Genomic DNA, 18,140 nt, shown 5'->3' with positions numbered 1-18,140 from the left:
ATGAAAGTTGTTTAACCTCTGGAATAGATTATCAGGATTTGCATACCGGCATCACATCCGCGTAAGATTGCTGTTTAGCCCTTTCTTTGCTTACCAAAGCACTTCCAAGGGCAAGGAACTGAAGAAACATACACAAGTGCAAGACGACGAGGAGTTGTGGTCCATGGAAGCACGATTTTGAGTCGTTAACAAGCCATATATACGTTCGTTTTTTTATACTTCATTTGAGAAATAGAATTATTATTATCCTTCTCGAGCAAAGTTGTAAGATTTTCATATGCCCAAAATGTGTTAGCATTTGAATCTTTCAAGATTCAGATCCTTATATTCGAAATCTAAATCGTGTTTTTTTTCCTAGTTACAGTGTTCCTATAGCGCGACTGCGTACAAATCGTCTTTCTCTTGAATTGAATAAGTGAAAAAAAAAACAGAAACAAGGTGAGAATCTTATTTGTTTACCGTGACGAGTTTTTGTTTATGCACACCTGGACAAAAGTTTGGGGTGTGGAAAATCTTTCCCCAACCCACGTATAGTAGACAACTCGAACAACCAATAGGAACAAATGAAATGCCTGATTTGGCGGTTAATGCGCGGCAACGTTGTAGCTTGTTACCGTTGTCGTGCTGCAGGCTCGAAACGCTTTGAAATTTTTTAGTTGCGTTTGCATTCGGTCCACAGTCACTGTGATTTTAATAGACGTCTTTATATATGGTGTAAATTTTCCGTGTGACACCATCAATATTCTCGGTTTTTTAAAACTTTTTCGTGTAGTGCCTAGAATGGCTTCTGAAGGACCCCTTAAGGTATGGCATGTAACAAACATCTAAGCATATCACCCCCCAAAAAAATCTAAGATATGGAATGAATTTAATATGTGGATAAACACTTTACTTTGCTGCACCATACCATTTTCAGCATTCATATGAAAATCCTTAAACTAATTGTCTTTCTCTGTTGCAGTCTTTATTTGAAAAGATGAATAAAGCTACAACTGCCACAGTTGCAGCTGAAACTAATGGAGATGCATCCAAAACAAATGGAGCCAAACGCCTGTCAGTGGAAAGGATTTACCAAAAGAAAAGTCAGCTTGAGCATATCCTGCTTAGACCAGATACCTACATTGGATCAGTGGAGCCTGTTAAAGAAGTGATGTGGGTCTATGAAGATGAGGTTGGAATGGTACAGAGGGAAATCACTTACGTACCTGGTCTGTACAAGATATTTGATGAAATTCTTGTCAATGCTGCTGATAACAAAGTTCGGGATCCAACTATGGATGTGATTAAAGTGGACATTGATCCGTAATAGTCTAGTTAATATTTGAAAATTAAATGTTTGTTAATGTGTTTTTACAATCCATTAGGGAACGAAATGTCATCTCAATTTACAATAATGGAAAAGGCATCCCAGTTGTTGAACACAAAGAAGAGAAGATGTACGTTCCCTCTTTGATCTTTGGCCATTTGCTCACCTCATCAAATTACAATGATGAGGAAGAAAAAGTTACTGGTGGACGCAATGGTTATGGTGCAAAATTATGCAACATCTTCAGTACTTCGTTCGAGTTACAAACAGCCTCTAAAGAAGAACGCAAAAAGTTTACGCAGACCTGGACAAATAACATGAACAAAGCTGGAGCTCCCAAGATCATATCTTATTCTGATGCAGATTTCACGAAAATTACTTTCTCTCCCGATTTAGCAAAATTTAAAGTAACGAGTTTCTCTAATTTTGGAATTCGCATACTAATGTCCATGTCATATGTTTCCAGATGCCTACTCTCGATAAAGACACGGTTGCTTTGCTATCTCGTCGCGCGTTTGATGTGGCTGCCTCCACTCGTGGAGTGAAAGTTTTTCTTAATGGCAAACGCCTCCCCATTAAGAATTTTAAGGACTATGTTGATCTCTGCCTTAAGGTACGTGATACTCCTTAATTCTTTTTTCAAAAGCGAAAATCTATACGCGTGTGAACCACCAAATTGTAATCGCTTGTATTATTCAAATTAGGGAAAAGACGATGATGATGGCAACCAACTCAAATGTGTGTATGAAGCCGTCAGCGATCGATGGGAGATTGCAGTTGCTCCATCAGACAAAGGGTTCCAGCAAGTTTCGTTTGTTAATTCGATTGCAACGACCAAGGGCGGGCGGCATGTCGATTACATTACGGAAATCGTGTCGAAACATTTGCAGGAGTTCATTAAAAAGAAGAATAAAAGTGGCGTGAACATCAAACCTCATCAGATTAAGAATCATCTGTGGGTGTTCGTCAACTGTTTGGTCGTGAATCCAACTTTCGATTCTCAAACAAAGGAAAATATGACCCTACAAGCGAAAAGCTTTGGTTCCACCTGCAAACCTACTGAAAAGTTCTTCACTGCGGTAGGCAATATACACTAATTTAACATGAAAGAAATTTAAGATGACAATTTTCTTTTTGCAGCTCAACAAATCGGGTGTCATTGAAGGTGTAATGCAGTGGGCCAAGTTCAAGGCACAAACTGAGCTGAATAAGAACTGTAGCGGGAAAAAACATTCGAAGCTAAAGGGTATTCCCAAGCTGGAAGATGCCAACAATGCGGGAACGAGGTACTCGATCGACTGTACTCTCATTTTGACAGAAGGAGATTCAGCCAAGTCGCTGGCCGTTTCTGGTTTGGGTGTGGTTGGTCGTGATAAATTTGGTGTCTTCCCGCTTAAGGGAAAGGTACTCAACGTCCGAGAGGCAACTCATAAACAGATTATGGAGAATGCCGAGATCAATAATTTGATTAAAATTCTCGGACTTCAATATAAGAAAAAATACGAAACTATTGAAGACCTCAAAACACTTCGTTATGGACGTTTGATGATCATGACAGATCAAGATCAGGATGGATCCCATATCAAAGGCCTGCTAATTAATTTTTTGCACCACAACTGGCCATCGCTTTTGCGTTTACCGTTCCTAGAAGAATTTATCACTCCCATCGTTAAAGCCACCAAAGGAACTGGAACTTCTGCAAAAACAGAAAGCTTCTACTCGCTTCCCGAATTTGAAGAATGGAAAAACAAAACGGAAAACTGGCCTACCTATCGTATCAAGTACTACAAGGGGTTGGGTACTTCCACGTCCCAAGAAGCTAAAGGATACTTTTCCGACATGAACCGCCATCGAATCCTTTTCCAACACGATGGAACTCAGGATGACTACGCCATTCTGATGGCTTTCAGCAAGAAACACATTGAACAACGCAAAGAATGGCTGACGTCGTGGATGGAAGAATGTAAACGACGGCGTGAGCTTGGGCTGCCAGAACTTTATCTCTACGAAAAAGACACGAAGAAAGTTAGCTACCGCGATTTCGTCAACAAGGAGTTGGTTCTCTTCAGCAACATGGACAACGAGCGTTCCATCCCGTCGTTAGTGGATGGTTTCAAACCGGGTCAACGCAAAGTCCTTTTTACTTGCATCAAACGTAACGACAAAAAAGAAATCAAAGTTGCCCAGCTAGCTGGATCCGTCGCCGAACACTCGGCCTACCATCACGGTGAAGCTTCTTTGATGAGTACCATCATTGGGTTGGCTCAAGATTTCGTGGGATCCAACAACATAAATTTACTGCTTCCTAACGGCCAGTTTGGTACTCGTCTACAGGTATGGTTTTACCTTAATTGGCGTAGCATAGCTCTTAACTAAATTCAATTATTGTTTAGGGAGGAAAAGATGCTGCAAGCCCTCGTTACATCTTCACGTTGATGAACAAAGTTACACGAGCTATTTTTCATCCGCATGACGATCCTTTATTGAAGCACCAGATGGACGATAACCAACGCATTGAACCTGAGTATTATGCTCCCATCATTCCCATGATCTTGGTTAACGGAACTGACGGAATTGGTACCGGTTGGATGACGAAGATTCTGAATTACAATCCTCGGGACATCGTGGCCAACGTCAGACGAATGTTAGATGGCGAAGAACCGAGGGAAATGGATCCGTGGTTCAAGGGTAACACAGTTTAACGTAAAAACTAGGTAAAAAGAACATCTTTTAACTATGTTTTCTTTTTTCGCGCCCACTAGGTTATAGAGGAACAATTGAAAGAATTGATCGGCATCGGTATGTAATCAGTGGTGAAGTGGCGGTCCTCAGTCCTACGGAAGTGGAAATTACGGAGCTTCCCCTCCGCGTATGGACTCAAAATTACAAAGAATCCGTGATGGAAACTTTGTTACATGGCTCAGAGAAAACTCCACCGCTCATTACCGATTACAAGGAATATCACACAGATACAACCGTGCGCTTCGTCGTCACCTTGGCTGAAGACAAGATGCAACAAGCTGAAGCCGAGGGACTTCACAAGGCTTTTAAACTCCAAGCAACCCACTCTTTAACATCCATGGTGCTATACGACCCTAATGGCTGCCTAAAGATGTACGACTCTGTAGAAGACATCTTAAAAGAGTTCTTCACTGTGCGACTCGGCTTTTACGTCAAGAGAAAAGACTACTTGGCTGGCGTACTCCAAGCTGAATCAAAAAGACTTTCAAACCAGGCCAGATTCATCTGTGAAAAATGTGACAATGTCTTGATTGTTGAGAACAAAAAGGTATGAACAGCTCGCAAGTTTAAATTCAGTTTAAAGTGTCACACGATTACTACTTCTTCTTACTTTTCAGGCCAAAGTCTTAGTAGAGGAATTGCGCCGCAGAAACTACGACCCTGATCCAGTACGCGTCTGGAAAAAGAACCAAAAGAACAATGTCAACGCAGAGGATGAAGAGGAACAAGAGGCGAACGCAGAAAACGAAGAAGGAGCTGTAAAAATTGGAGATTATGATTATTTGCTGGATATGCCTATGCGTTCTCTGACTTATGAAAAGAAAGAAGAGCTGCTAAAAAAGAGGGATGTCAAGATGAAGGAATATGATATTCTCCTGAAGAAAACGCCGGCAGATTTGTGGCGCGAAGATCTTGATAATTTCCTAGTACAATTACAGGAACTAGAAGATGCACAACTGGAGGAAGCGAAGGAAAACAAGAAGTCCACTAAACTTCCTGCCGGAGCCAAAGGCAAGAAGAAGGCTCTGGCTGTCGAAGTCGCTCCTTCCCCTAAAGGTCGACGCATTATTCCCGTTATTGATGCAGAATTGCGAAAAAAAGCAGAAAAGGCAATCATTGCTAAAGAGAAGAAAAAAGAAAGGGCGCTGAAGAAAGAAAGCCCTGAAGTTGAGCGAGATAACTTCGATGATGCCCTGGATGAATCAAACAAGTCGTTGTCTGATAAACTGGGTCTAAGCCCGACAACCAAAGGAGGCAAAGGAAAGAAGGGAGCGAAGAATGCGGATGGCCTTAAACAGACTAAGTTGAATTTTGCGCCCAACAAATCCGCAGAGAAGGACGACGACATTGATGAATTTGACATGGCACTTGAAGCTGCCAAACCACTTAGGTATTCACATTTGATATCCTTCAAAACCATACATCATTGAATAATTCTGTTGCGTTTAGGGAGAAAACCGTGCGCCGAGCTGCTGCAGTTGCTGCAAAGTTGGTTTTAGATAGTGATGATGAGAAAGAAGATGCTTCTGATAACGATTCCGACCTCATCATTAGTGATTCAGACGAAGATTTTGATTTCGTCAAACCCAAAACTGCCACTAAGAAAAGAGCGAAGGGGCTTCCAATGAGTTCAGATGACGACAGTTCTGCGGCTAAAAAGCAGAAAAAAGCAAACGCGCCAAATGTGAGCTCCGATGATCTATTTGATTCTTTAGTTCGCTCCTCACCGGTAAAAACAACTAGTGAAGCAGAATCGCACTCGCCTGCAGATATCATCATGTTAGGTGGGTTTATAAACTATACTTAATATTCCAGAGCTTCACAACTTTGTTTTTCTTTCAGGGAGCGATGATGAAGTAAAACCCAAAGGCAGGGGCCGTGGAAAAGCAGCAAAGACCGATGGGCCTGCCAAACCAAGGAAAGCGCCGGCCCCTAAAGCAGCTGCCGCCCCGAAAACAACAAAGGCTGCTGCATCGAAAGCAAAGCCCAAAGCATCTTCTCCCAAAAAGAAGGCTTCCAGAGATTCCGATTCAGACGACATGTTTGCCTCTAAAACATCAACAAAGAAAGTCTTTTCATCTGATGGTAACGAAGATGATAGCTTTGAATTTAAGCCACGCGCAACCACTGGGCGAGCCAAGAAACCTGTTAAGTACGCAAATTTCTCGAGTGACGAAGATATGTCTTCATAAATCCGTTTTTCCCGCCAAGAGCTAGCATTCACGTTTTGATACTCGAAACTGGTTGTTGTGCAAATTATTATCTAGCCAATAACCTCTGTACGCTCGGTATGTCATTTATCATTCAATTCCATTTGAATCACTAAAATGCAAGTAAAATCCACTATTTGTCTAACTTTTATAATGTGGTTTGTTCGTTCCTTAAATTGTCATTGGCCGTATGGCAATTAATAATAGCCAGAGTTAAAGGAGAATCCAAAGTAAACGTCAATTTTACCCGATTAGTAACACATTTGTACTAATTGACTTTTTATTTCGTCACAAGAAAATTTAGTAATCATTGTAAAAAATTTTAATTCAGCTAAATTTAATTCTGCATCCAAACAACGATTTTACTAAATCGACCATGTGGCCCGTATTTTTAATATGGCGCCACCAGTTTCCGCTCCCTACCACCACTAGTGCTGCACTGGTGCAAAGCTTGAGATATGCATGTTTGTGAGAATTGAATTTGAAAACTGGGTTTACCGCCTATATGGTTGGCTTTCCTTGAGGTTTGACACATCGAGAGTTTCAAGTTTCCTATATTACGTGTGATACCAATTTAGTAGATAAAAACACGTTATTTTTTTGCAGTAACTTGTTCAAAAGCATACTAAACGTTTGCCTTACGAGAAAATAGGGTCAACCCTTGTATGTGAGCCATTTACCCTAGTTCATTGCACTTCTCAGCATGGATTCAGATTCTCCTCTTCATGTCAGTATCTTTAAACAGCCTAAGTCAGGCTCTAGGAAGAGACCTTTCAGTGTTGCTAACAGCAGCATGTTGACAGAATACTCAGCTGAGAGCTCTGAAGATTACAACATCCTGTCCTCTTTAGGAATGAAGGATCAAGATATTTTCCAGAGCCCTGAGAGCACCAATCTCTTATTGCAACATGACAGTGAAGGAATAGAAAATGTAAAAGTTCCAACAGGCTCAATCGCTGGTCAATCACCATACTTCAGTGTGAATACCACCCCAAAAAAACCAACAGCTCAGGATGTACAGGTTGACAAACCCACAGATAAAGAATTTGAACCAAATACTCCCTCCAAGCAGCTCACCATTTCAAATGAACAAGTGCCTCCAATACAACTCACCTCAGAGCCCGTGACTAAATCAGACAATGAGGAAGGAAACAAACCACGAAAATTAAGATCAGTTGGGGAATTCACAGTGACTTCATTGGACAAAGAATATCAAGAGTTAATGGATTTCCTCAAACAAGAGAGAGAACAAGACCAACTACTCTTTCTGAAATGCTCTGAAGCTCTACGGAATAAGGTAAAAAACAAACAGCAATCAAACAAATTATGTGCTAGTCCTGTAGCCAATCAAATTACTAATGTTTAATTCTCTAGACTGAAAACATCATTGAGAACTTGGAAAGTATGATAAAGGCTCGTTACGAAACTATCGATGAAAATTTACGTTCAGTCATACATGAATTTGAGAAAGAGTGGGAGACTTGTAGAAAACTGGAAGAAGAATTTAGTACTTTGAGGAATCAGATATCTTCAATAATGAACAACATTTTGCAAGACCCAGGCTTGGAATAAGAAGGATGTTGTATCTGGTATCTGCAATAGCAAATTTTCGTTTGCGCATTTTTACTTCGTTTGCGCATTTTTACAAGTTTCCGCCTCTTGCAGGTCGACCATAGACCAATCGTTTCAATTTGTCCTTTACATTTTTGCTTTCACCTACATGTTTTTGGTTCTTTAGTAATGTGAGAAAAATTTTTTTTTTTTTTTTGTTTTTGTTTTTTTTTAGAAAGGAAAAGTTTGATAAATATGCTCTTACTTTACCTGATATTTTTTTCAGTTTAAATCAAAACTTTGCTGTCTTTCAAAAAGTCACGTAGAGCTCTTACATTCGCGGGTAAACAACCCGCCAAAAGGCCCCGACGCTGGCAGCCTTACAACGCTGGAAGCGGGAAGCTCGGCAAAATTTGATCACGAGGAAAGCGCCAGTGTTGTGCAGCAGAGCAGGAGCCAGCAATTAGAAAGTTACCGAAAATCCAAGAGCCTGTACTTAGATCTTTGTTGGGAGGTTTCTCTGCAATTTCCATCAAGTTTTAAATCAAAATATTTCCCTTTACTATATTCCCATTAACTTTATTTAACGATCGCCTTTATTAGCTGTTCTGAAGGCCAGTGAAGGCGGACATGAAGGATGGTGTTAAATGCACGTACGTCCTTTTGCATGGCTACTGCGGTCATTCAGTGCACGTCTAGTATGGATTTGTTTACTTGGGTGACGTCACGGGTGACCTCTTTGAGATCACTAGTACCTCTTATTACCATTGTTTTGCTTGCTTTCAAAGTTTCAGTGGTATCAGATGACTGCTACATAGCTGGTCGAATTTCTTTTTTCGTTTATTGCGCAATAAGTTATTGTTTTTTCTTTCTTTTCAAGACATGAGTAGAATATTCTCATTTTTCCTATTGGAAAAATGATGGCTGGTTTTTGTATACGTCTTTGATAAAGGTTTAATTCAGTGTTACTGCTATAGTGCTATGGCTTGACGAGGTAACATAGTATTTTTATTTTTTCGTTAAAAAACCACAGGTTCGATCGTTTTCACTTCGTAAAATCTACCAAACTTTAATGTACTTTACCTGTACGGTTTCATTCACCTGTTAAATAGTTTAATTATAGCATTACCTATATACTACTATACAGGTGGTTGACCTGGTTTTTCATGACGAATAAACCAGTTTAATGGGAAATTTAGGTAAGTCCTTGCACGCGATCTAATATCAAACGTTGAATAACTTTGGGGCAATAGGAAACCTCAGAATCTGCGTACAACATTTGTTTACTTTGCAAAATGTATTTCATGGAAAACGACTTTATATATATTACAATCAGCGGAATTGTTCCCGTCGTTTAGCTTGTATATGTCAAATCTAACACAGTTTGATGTCCAAAGCACTAATCTGAGGCAAATTCCAAGTCAAACATAAAATAATTCTTTGTTGAATTATATGCACATAATGTCTACAAGGAATTCGACATAAATACGACCTTGGTGGCTGGAGGCGTTCCTTGGCAGAAGAGCTGAAAAGAGCGTTGACTACTACCTGGTGTAACAACCTACCTGCTCTATCGGCCATTTGGGAAAAAACAGTCTGAAACTATTGACGTTCAAGAGCAGTGTTCCACGAAATTTAACGTCAAAACTGTTCGCCTTCAAACGCCCCGTAATATAAACAAAACTTTTCATTCGTTTCTTGTTGGTAGAGAAAAGTGGCCGTGATATTTTGAGAAAATGCAACATGATTTCTGCGAGTGACTTCAACGATAGAGGCTAACGCTATCTCCTGTTGTTTTAACTACTTATGGTTACCTGACCAATCATTCCTTAAAATGTGATGAAAGTTTTCTGCAACTAAAGTGAGAGTTTAAAAAAGTTTTGGACTTCGTGCTTTGTGAACAATAGTTTCTTAAATTTTACATTAAGTTTGACAAAATTGGGGTTTTTTGAAAATGTTGAACTGCTTCGTCATATTCTTGCTGTGTCTAGTGGCAAACCCCTCGTCTGGTCAAAAAAGTTTGTTTGAATCTGAAATTGGTGGTGATGAAAATCGAAGGCTTAATATTGGAGTTAACCTGCCCCCAAAGTTTCTCCCTGGTGGAGACATGGAAGGCTTTTCACTTCCAGAAGACACAGCTGTTGGAACCATTGTAAGTGGCATACCATAACAGGTTTTCTTGAATCTAGTTTGACAAGTTGATTTCTCAAATTCTCAAATAGGTTTACCGATTGAGAGGAGAAGACCCTGAAGGGTCAAGAGTTGCATACAGCATTAGTGGAGACCACTTGAGTGTTGTTAGAAATACTGGAGCTGTAACTTTAGTAAAAGCATTAGATCATGAAGCTGCTGCAATAATAGAAGTAATCATTACTCTGACTGGTATGCACTGCCCATAATACCTTCCCATTCTGAAAATGTGCAGTTGACTTTTAACACAAAAATTGTCTATTTGAATCACTTAGATGAGAAGGGTCCAACAGCTGAACCTAACATTGTCAGTATTCGACGAGAGATCACCATCGAAGATCGCAACGATAACCCCCCAAAATTTTCAGAGCCGTCCTATTCATTTTCCGTTAACGAAACTGTTGGAGTTAACACCCAAGTTTTTAATAAAATCCTCATTTCAGATGCAGACTCTGGCAGTAATGGAGAGATTAAATTGACCTGCTTGAAACAGGTATAAACACTAACCGTTGTGTTTGCCATTTAAAATAAACATTTTGACATTTCGTGCGTAGAAATCACCTGAAGGATGCGAAAAATTTACCGTCCGAAGCCAGCGTATTGCACCAGGCAAATTTGCTGGCATTGTGTCGGCAAGAAGTGGTCTAAACTACGAGGAAAGTAGCCGTTTCACGTTAGTTCTCCAAGCTGAGGATTTAGCCAAAGAGCCTGGCTCTGCCTTAACCAGCACGGCTACGATAACGGTTGAAGTCCTCGATGTCCAAGACCAGCCACCGGTCTTTCTAAACGCACCATATCGTCCCGTAATACAAGAAAACAGCCCTGTTGGTCATCCGCTAATGAAAGTACTTGTGCGAGATGGAGACACGGGTCAGCCTCGTGATTTACAGCTTGACATCATCGATGATCCCTTAGGATATTTCCGTGTTAGCTCATTCAAAATGAATGATAACATTGGCTCTGCGACGATCGTGGCATCTGACAACCCAGTTGATCGCGAAGACCAAGTTATTCTGCGAAGCGGAGGCACATATTCATTTGGATTAAAGGTGAATATGAGATAATGGTCTTAAAAGTTAAAAAGTTTACGATTTATCTTTGTAATTATAGGCAACAGAGTTGGTTGGGAATAAACCAGTGAACGATTTCACTGTAGAAAATGTCACTGTGATGATCATCGATGTCAACGATCAACCTCCAGTGTTCAATCAGGCACAATATTCAATTGGCATCCCGGAAAATCTCGGTATTTTAGTTTCTTATTTGTAATTTCTATTGGAAACCCATTATTATGAAGTAGCGTCGGTTTCTAGATATTGGAGAGGCGCTGCCTGGTCTCGATATGACCGTATCGGATAGCGATACTGGAGTTCATAGTCAGTTCGGATTGGAACTGATCCCCTTACGGAACGCCGATAACATCTTTGAGGTCCATCCGATGTCAGCCACAGGCCGTACACCTGTACTCATTAAAGTTACTGGAGCTGACAAACTCGATTACGAGAATCCTGATCGGCGGGAAATGGTCGTCCAAGTTATTGCTCGAGGAGGAGGCCGTCGTCTCTCGTCTACAGCTACACTCACTATTCTTCTAGTTGACGTCAATGATAATAATCCAATATTTGAAGAACCCTCATATAGTTTTAATGTAGGTTGATACAGCCTAGAAAAATTATTGTTTAACGTAAAATAACTGATGATTTCCATTGAATAGGTGGTTGAGAATTCAGCACCAGGTTCATTAATCTCAAGGTTAAGTGCCACAGATGCTGACAGTGGTGTTTACGGACAACTGCGTTACGAGTTGAGGGGGTTTGGATCTGAACACTTTTCAGTTAACGCATCTACAGGTGACCTGACAGTGGGGATATGCGGACTTTCAACTTGTTTAGATTATGAGGATCAAGATATCTTCACGTTAACCTATACGGCCATTGATGGAGGAGGTAAGTTTTGGTTAACTTTGCAATACGTAAATTGTTTTTCAAACTATAATTTATAACAGGAAAATCAACATCCGTGCCGCTTACCATTAAAATTGATGATGTTAACGACAATCCGCCCGTTTTTGAGCAGAATCAGTACAGGCGACTTATTCAAAATCGAGCCATTGACTTTGACCCACAGCTAGTCCTAAAGGTGATACAGAATTCAATTTCTAAAACTGATTTACTCTTTTTTACTTTAATTTATTCTTATAGGCTACCGACAAAGATGGGATGCGGAAAGGCCATTCTCAGCCGACACAAGATGGCAGAATTTCTTATTCCATTATAGCAGGCAATACCGCAGACAATCTGTTTCACATAGGTCGCGATAGTGGCATTCTAGATGTTACTCGACCTATCAATGCGACCGAATTGGGTGAGGTTAGGTTCGTGCTTACAGTACGGGCAACTGATTCAGGGACGCCACCCCAGCACGCTGATACAGTGGTGACGATCACTGTGGGGGCTGTCGATGGAAATGATCCACCCATCTTCCAGCAGAGCCATTACCACATCAACGTAGTCGAGCGAGCTACACCAGATTCGTTTGTCATTCAGTTAAATGCCACGGATCCAGATGGGCCAACTGAAAACCTTCGCTATCGCGTTGTTGGAGGATCAGCTGTTGATTGGTTCACTGTTGATGAAGTGTCTGGAATTGTTAGGGTCGCCCGCGGTGGCGCGCTCCAATGGGATCAAGAATCTCCGCTTCTAACGTTAGCAATAGCTGCAGTTGACCAAGGCCAGCCTCTTGCCCAAACGGCCACTGCCACAATCACCATACAGGTAGACGTGTGTTTGTTGTCATTCAAATTAAACCAAAATTACTTAAATCTATATTCTGGAAGGTTGAAGATATCAATGATAAACCACCCAATTTTGATAAGCAACTGTTTATTCATCACGTTGCCGAGGTTACGGCTGTTGGAACTCGGGTAATTCACTTTTGGTGTTGAACGCATTATTGTAAATTCAGATGTTTGAAATCCATTCGTTATTTTTTGTGAATTCATTTTTTTTTCCCTTACAGGTTTTGGCTCTAGGGGCCAGTGATCCTGACACAAGCTCACAGTTAAGATTTCGTTTGACGGAACCATTCCAGATAAGGAACAAAGGGGGTTATTTACGCAACGAAATCCAAAGCGAATATTTCTCGTAAGTTAATTGTATTTAAAAGACGAAGTTCATTTTTAATCTATCGATTATTATCTCACGAATCTGGAGAATTTCGGAAACTACCGGCATCTTGACTCTTACCAAGCCGCTTGACCACGAAAATGCTGCTGTCGTAATGTTTCGGGCTGAAGTCGAGGATATGAATGCCAGTCAAGAATTTCCGAACCAAACAGACGTTGGTGTGTTAGAAAATAACTTTTCTTTTTCGTCACGAAGTTATATGACTCTTTAACCGTTTTTTTTCCCTCCCTGTAGCTGAGGTTGCAATTTATGTACAAGCGCACACTGATAATGGTCCCATTTTCTCACCACCGTGGTCGCCAGCACATCCTATCATCAGGGCGGAAGTGGTTGAAGAGCAAGACCCGGGCATTATATTCCTCACTCTTCAAGTAGAGCATTCCGTTATGTTAATTTTACTTCAATGTTTTATAACCTTATTTCCCTTTCGCTGTAGGCACATGATCCTGTCACAGGTCTGCTAATTTCTCACTTCGAGCTTGTGGATGAACAAAAGCCGATGAGTGAAGCCTTAACAAGCACACAGCCCGATTCCGGGACTTCGCTGGAATCTCTGTTCGATCAAATTCGTTTCACGAACGATACGGAATCCATAAATAACACAGCCAAGTCAATACTGGATCCTGATATTTCCACGCTGATTGAGCTGAACAAGTTGACGGGAGAGTTGACATTTAAAAGGCGTATCGATTATGAAGAACTGGTTAACAAGGTACATAAAACGTGATTGTGTGTCACATAATCTGTTCCATAATTCTCTTTTTGTTGCTATAGAGCTTACAATTCCAAGTACAAGCAATAGCTGGTGAAGCAGAGAATAGGAGAATGAGTTTAGCCACAGTCAAACTCGATATATTGGATGCCAACGACAATAGTCCACAATTTGCCGAAGAGGTACGATGTTTAAGTGATAAATCATTCATTTCATCCGTCCTGAATATTGTTTCTTTCATTGAAGGAATATAAAGTGAAAATTTCGGAATCTATTCATCATCCAGATGTGTTAGTAACAGTGTCAGCTACAGATAAAGATTCCGGAAAGTTTGGCCAAATTCTTTACTTTGTCTCGGGTGACGGGGCCGATCTTTTTGTTATTGATGGTAAAACCGATTCAGTGTTGGTGAAATCGAAAGAAACGAATTAATGACATTTCATGTTGATTAGATCCCACAACTGGGGTTGTAAGGGTGGCCCCAAACGTGTCGCTGGATCGAGAGAAGCAACCTAGCTACACTTTTACCATCATTGCTGCAGATCAACCACAAGGCAGTGAAGAGCAGCAACGTTCCTCTGTTTTAGTAATCCTTTTATATTACATTATGGCAATTTTATGCAATAGTAATACGTTTTCCGTTCGTCTCTTAAAGGTAATGGTAGAGCTTATAGACGTGAACGACAACGCTCCTGCATTTACTCAGTCTTCATATACTGCCGTTGTTCCGGAGAATGCTCCTCTAGACTGGAGTGTATCGCAAGTTGAAGCCGTGGATCCTGATGAGCAAGAAGGTGGTATAGTCGAGTATAGTTTGGTGAACGGTGGCAGACTAGAAGGTAACCGCAGTTTCAGTTTGAAGTAATAAAGCAAAGAATTACAAGTCCAGTTTTATACTAAAAGGGTTGTTGACGGTTATGCCGAATACGGGCAGTATCATTGTCAAGGGCCCCTTGACAGGAAAAGGGCGATCGGAACCTTACGTATTAACCCTTAGAGCTCAAGACAAGGTATGGGTTTCGATTGAGTGTCTTCCAAATGTGAAACCGTAACATTTATCTTTGTCATTCGGTTTTACCTTCTTAGGGCGAATCCCCGCTTTTTTCTGATATAGACATAAACGTTTATGTAGGCGACATCACGCCAAACGACGGTGTACCATCATTTGTAAAGCCTTCCTTTGATGAGAAAGCATATATTGTTGAGGTACGATAAATCATTAGAGGAACTGATAATTTTCCTTAGTTGGCTAGGGTCCAATGCAATTTTTGTTTAATGCAGGAAGCACCTATTGGAAGCATTGTATTTCAAGCATTGGCCATTGATCCGGACGATCCAGCTACGCCCAATGGACGCCTTACTTATAAGTTTCTTGATGATGGAACACTTGGTAGTGATCATGCTTTCTTCGAAATCCGTAAGTTAATAATAAATCCATACTATTACTTTTTTTATTATTATTAATTTATTTATTTGTTCCTCATTCAGATCCAGCTACGGGAGTTGTAACTACAAAAGCTCGCCTCGATCGTGAAAGCAAAGCAAGTTACACGCTGATTCTTGTGGCACGAGATCAGGGAACACCGTCACAACAAGCAACTAGACGGTTAAATATTATCGTGCGGGATATTGACGATCATCCGCCACAGTTTATACGCACACCGGTATGTTTTTATTCGTTACAAGCCAAATATCTGTTTTTTAAAAATTACGTGTTTCAATTCTAGTACGATGGGCCGCTGCAATTCAGTGTCCTAGAGCAGGTTGAGCCTGGTTGGTGTGTTGATCAATTAAGGGCCTCTGATCCTGATCAAGGAGAAAACGCTGCCATCGAATATCTTATTATCTGTGAGACTAATAAGAATGCCAAACGGATGCAACATTTTACTAATGTATTTTAAATCACATCCAGTTGGAGATGACGCTGGAGTATTCACCCTGGAACGAAATCCAGACAACTTGGTTCGATTATTGGTGAAAGGCACTATCGACCGTGAGATGGTAGATAGCTACTTGTTAACCATCAAGTGCTTTAAACCAGCAGAAAAGCCTTCTGAATTGCGAAAGATGTACAATCCCCAGGTACATGCGACGATATCCCAACATTTGACTCATGATTTTTATACATAATGTTACTTCCAGGACACGAGTGAAATTCAAGTAAAAATCACTGTCAAAGACATCGACGACAATGATCCGGTATTTGTCCAAACGAATATTACTACCGGTAACAACAATTGTTATTATTAATTAATTGCAAAAAGATGGTCGGTGAAATTCAAACCCTGTTTGTTTTTGAGTAAAGGTGTACGTTTAAATGCACCCCTGCATACGGAGGTGGTGAGGCTAGAAGCCATTGATCCAGATGCTGAATCCGGCCCCGTGTTCTACAAGCTACTTAATGTTAGTTTTATACGTGCTCACCATTATGCTTCAAGCGGAGGAGATACACAGATAGACTCGTCGCCAGCTGTGGCTAAAACATTCGACTTGGATACCATTTCTGGTTTGCTTACTACTAGCCAAACCTACGGCCTCTTCGTTGACGGCTATTTCTTACTTCATGTCTGCGCATGGACCGGTGAAGAAAGCCGTTCCCGCAAAGCTTTTAATACGCTGAAGGTAACCTTGCATCACTATTTCATGAAGTCGATTCATTTGAATAATTTCCAAATTGTATCCACAGATTTACATTTTACGAGATTCGGAGTTGATGAAATTCGTGTTTACTAAACCCCCTCCCGATGTAAAACCTATGCTAGCCGACTTTCGGTTGTCAGTTGAACAAAGCCTTGAGTTGCCGCTGACTTTAAATCTGTACGAGTCTCAGTTCTACTCGCGTGATGGAGCTCTAGACTTTTCCAGTACTAGGTATTGTTTATTTATTAATTGCCAGGTTCTTCAGCTAATACGTTTCCTGTTTAGTTCCTGCTTCCAGTTGGTCGGCAAAGATCACGTTTTTGATCTAAAAGACACGGAATTGCTTCTGAATGCAGAGCGAAACCAGCGTCTACGAAGCGTTTACGATAAATTCTCTGTTGCCAACTTAGAGGTACTTCTTTCTTGACATCGTGAGTAAAAGGTGTCTAATTTATATCGCGTTTTGTTTACTTGAAGCGCTGCGTACCTCGTGGAACTCTATACGAGATCAACAACCTTGAAATTTGGTTACTGGTTATTGGTTGTCTGATTGGTGCAATGGCACTTATTGCAGCCTTAACAACATGTTGCCTATTTACAAGGTAAAAAAATAATTTATCTAATCACAGTCAAAATTTACTTTTTTTTTTACAAATCTTTCGTTATTTAATTTTACCTGTTCCAATTTGTACTTATTTAATATCCTTACAGATACGAATCGAGAATGAAAAAACTAAATCCTGGTATACAGGTAGCCGAACGATCTGGAACGGGAACGAGGAGGTCGTCGTCGATTGTTCAACCTCACGCTTCGTTGTTGAATCTGAGCCCCGATAGCCAGATATATTATGATGGCCACTCATCCCTTGCCAGATCGGTTCTGTAATGTGAGCTGAATGCCAAAGGACGGCATTACCAAGTGCAATCGCGCGTGTCGTTATTTACTAAAGCAAAAAGACACGACCTGTGTTTGTGATTACTTTTATAATTTTAGACTTTTGACTTCATAAACGATATTTAGGGTCTCTCAACTTGTTCGCCTATGTCCCATACATGCAGTTGATGGACCACTTGCTTGCTTTTTGTATATCAACTGGTAAACAACGCCAATGGCTGAGTAAATGGACACATGTTGATGAGGAACGAGAAACTTGAGAAAACGAAAGCGAAGTTGTTCTTTTAAACCTTAATAAGATTAATTTGTTTCAGACGGGTCGTCTGCGAGTCTAGTCATCTTGATCTCTAATTATTAATTGGCAGCTAATCGTTATTTAGGATCGGGAATTTTGTACCTTATTTTATAATGGACGGAATCAGTTTTCAACATCCGGAACAACAACTTAATGGGGTATTGTGTAACACTTATTGTCCAAATTAGTTGAGGACCAAGTTAGCGCCATGTAACTATTAGGCTGAGAGGCGTTGTAGATGTCAGCTGAAGAGATGAACCAAAAGTAGTTGATAGCATTCAGTAACGTTACACCAAGACTAAGTTATCCTCAGAAATCCAAACACAATTCTTATGCAACCAATTCGTAAAGCTTTATGCATTGCAATTTTTTCTCACTGCGTATCGAACTATCCTTTTTTAGACATGAAAATTC

At 40.5% G+C, this 18,140-nt stretch overlaps 3 protein-coding genes across 4 annotated transcripts; all 3 read left to right on the top strand.

Annotated features, from left to right (window-relative positions):
* Nucleotides 1-259: 259 nt before the first annotated feature.
* LOC130690465 (DNA topoisomerase 2-like) lies at nt 260-6,516 on the top strand. 2 transcript variants are annotated; one of them, XM_057513462.2, is made up of 11 exons: nt 260-438; nt 962-1,302; nt 1,365-1,713; nt 1,773-1,919; nt 2,011-2,385; nt 2,447-3,640; nt 3,700-3,994; nt 4,069-4,595; nt 4,666-5,438; nt 5,498-5,832; nt 5,891-6,516. In XM_057513462.2, the coding sequence occupies exons 2-11, from the start codon at nt 977-979 to the stop codon at nt 6,238-6,240; spliced, it is 4,671 nt and encodes a 1,556-aa protein (XP_057369445.1). In that variant the 5' UTR covers nt 260-438; nt 962-976; the 3' UTR covers nt 6,241-6,516. The 2 variants fall into 2 exon arrangements, with proteins under 2 accessions (XP_057369445.1, XP_057369444.1); XM_057513461.1 differs by lacking the exon at nt 260-438 and adding an exon at nt 649-804.
* Nucleotides 6,517-6,735: 219 nt separating this feature from the next.
* LOC130690496 (uncharacterized) lies at nt 6,736-7,957 on the top strand. The gene is made up of 2 exons (XM_057513503.2): nt 6,736-7,555; nt 7,633-7,957. Exons 1-2 carry the CDS (start codon nt 6,962-6,964, stop codon nt 7,828-7,830), a joined length of 792 nt encoding a protein of 263 aa, XP_057369486.1. The 5' UTR covers nt 6,736-6,961; the 3' UTR covers nt 7,831-7,957.
* Nucleotides 7,958-9,331: 1,374 nt separating this feature from the next.
* On the top strand, nt 9,332-17,561 carry LOC130690462 (cadherin-23-like). The gene is made up of 30 exons (XM_057513459.2): nt 9,332-9,961; nt 10,032-10,191; nt 10,275-10,492; nt 10,554-11,048; nt 11,110-11,245; nt 11,313-11,647; nt 11,714-11,945; nt 12,005-12,138; nt 12,201-12,773; nt 12,836-12,922; nt 13,018-13,142; nt 13,212-13,342; nt 13,419-13,555; nt 13,621-13,896; nt 13,959-14,078; nt 14,143-14,284; nt 14,349-14,482; nt 14,552-14,735; nt 14,800-14,906; nt 14,983-15,102; nt 15,178-15,313; nt 15,385-15,560; nt 15,624-15,744; nt 15,809-15,978; nt 16,039-16,123; nt 16,202-16,518; nt 16,583-16,767; nt 16,822-16,948; nt 17,014-17,138; nt 17,248-17,561. The coding sequence occupies exons 1-30, from the start codon at nt 9,764-9,766 to the stop codon at nt 17,420-17,422; spliced, it is 5,661 nt and encodes a 1,886-aa protein (XP_057369442.1). The 5' UTR covers nt 9,332-9,763; the 3' UTR covers nt 17,423-17,561.
* Nucleotides 17,562-18,140: the final 579 nt, after the last annotated feature.

Source organism: Daphnia carinata, chromosome 6, assembly GCF_022539665.2.
Source record: "Daphnia carinata strain CSIRO-1 chromosome 6, CSIRO_AGI_Dcar_HiC_V3, whole genome shotgun sequence".
NCBI classification, from domain to species: Eukaryota; Metazoa; Arthropoda; class Branchiopoda; order Diplostraca; family Daphniidae; genus Daphnia; species Daphnia carinata.
This window is presented reverse-complemented; position numbering and strand designations above follow the sequence as displayed.

Bases quoted from the DNA above. Each gene is read 5' to 3' on its own strand.
- LOC130690465 (XM_057513461.1), top strand. From the start codon at position 781: ATGGCTTCTGAAGGACCCCTTAAG. The intron at 2,386-2,446 runs GTAGGCAATATA...TTCTTTTTGCAG, and splicing joins CTGAAAAGTTCTTCACTGCG to CTCAACAAATCGGGTGTCAT. The intron at 3,641-3,699 runs GTATGGTTTTAC...ATTATTGTTTAG, and splicing joins AGTTTGGTACTCGTCTACAG to GGAGGAAAAGATGCTGCAAG.
- LOC130690496 (XM_057513503.2), top strand. From the start codon at position 6,962: ATGGATTCAGATTCTCCTCTTCATGTCAGTATCTTTAAACAGCCTAAG. The intron at 7,556-7,632 runs GTAAAAAACAAA...TTAATTCTCTAG, and splicing joins CTGAAGCTCTACGGAATAAG to ACTGAAAACATCATTGAGAA.
- LOC130690462 (XM_057513459.2), top strand. From the start codon at position 9,764: ATGTTGAACTGCTTCGTCATATTCTTGCTGTGTCTAGTGGCAAACCCC. The intron at 11,049-11,109 runs GTGAATATGAGA...TTGTAATTATAG, and splicing joins CATATTCATTTGGATTAAAG to GCAACAGAGTTGGTTGGGAA. The intron at 16,768-16,821 runs GTATTGTTTATT...TTTCCTGTTTAG, and splicing joins CTAGACTTTTCCAGTACTAG to TTCCTGCTTCCAGTTGGTCG.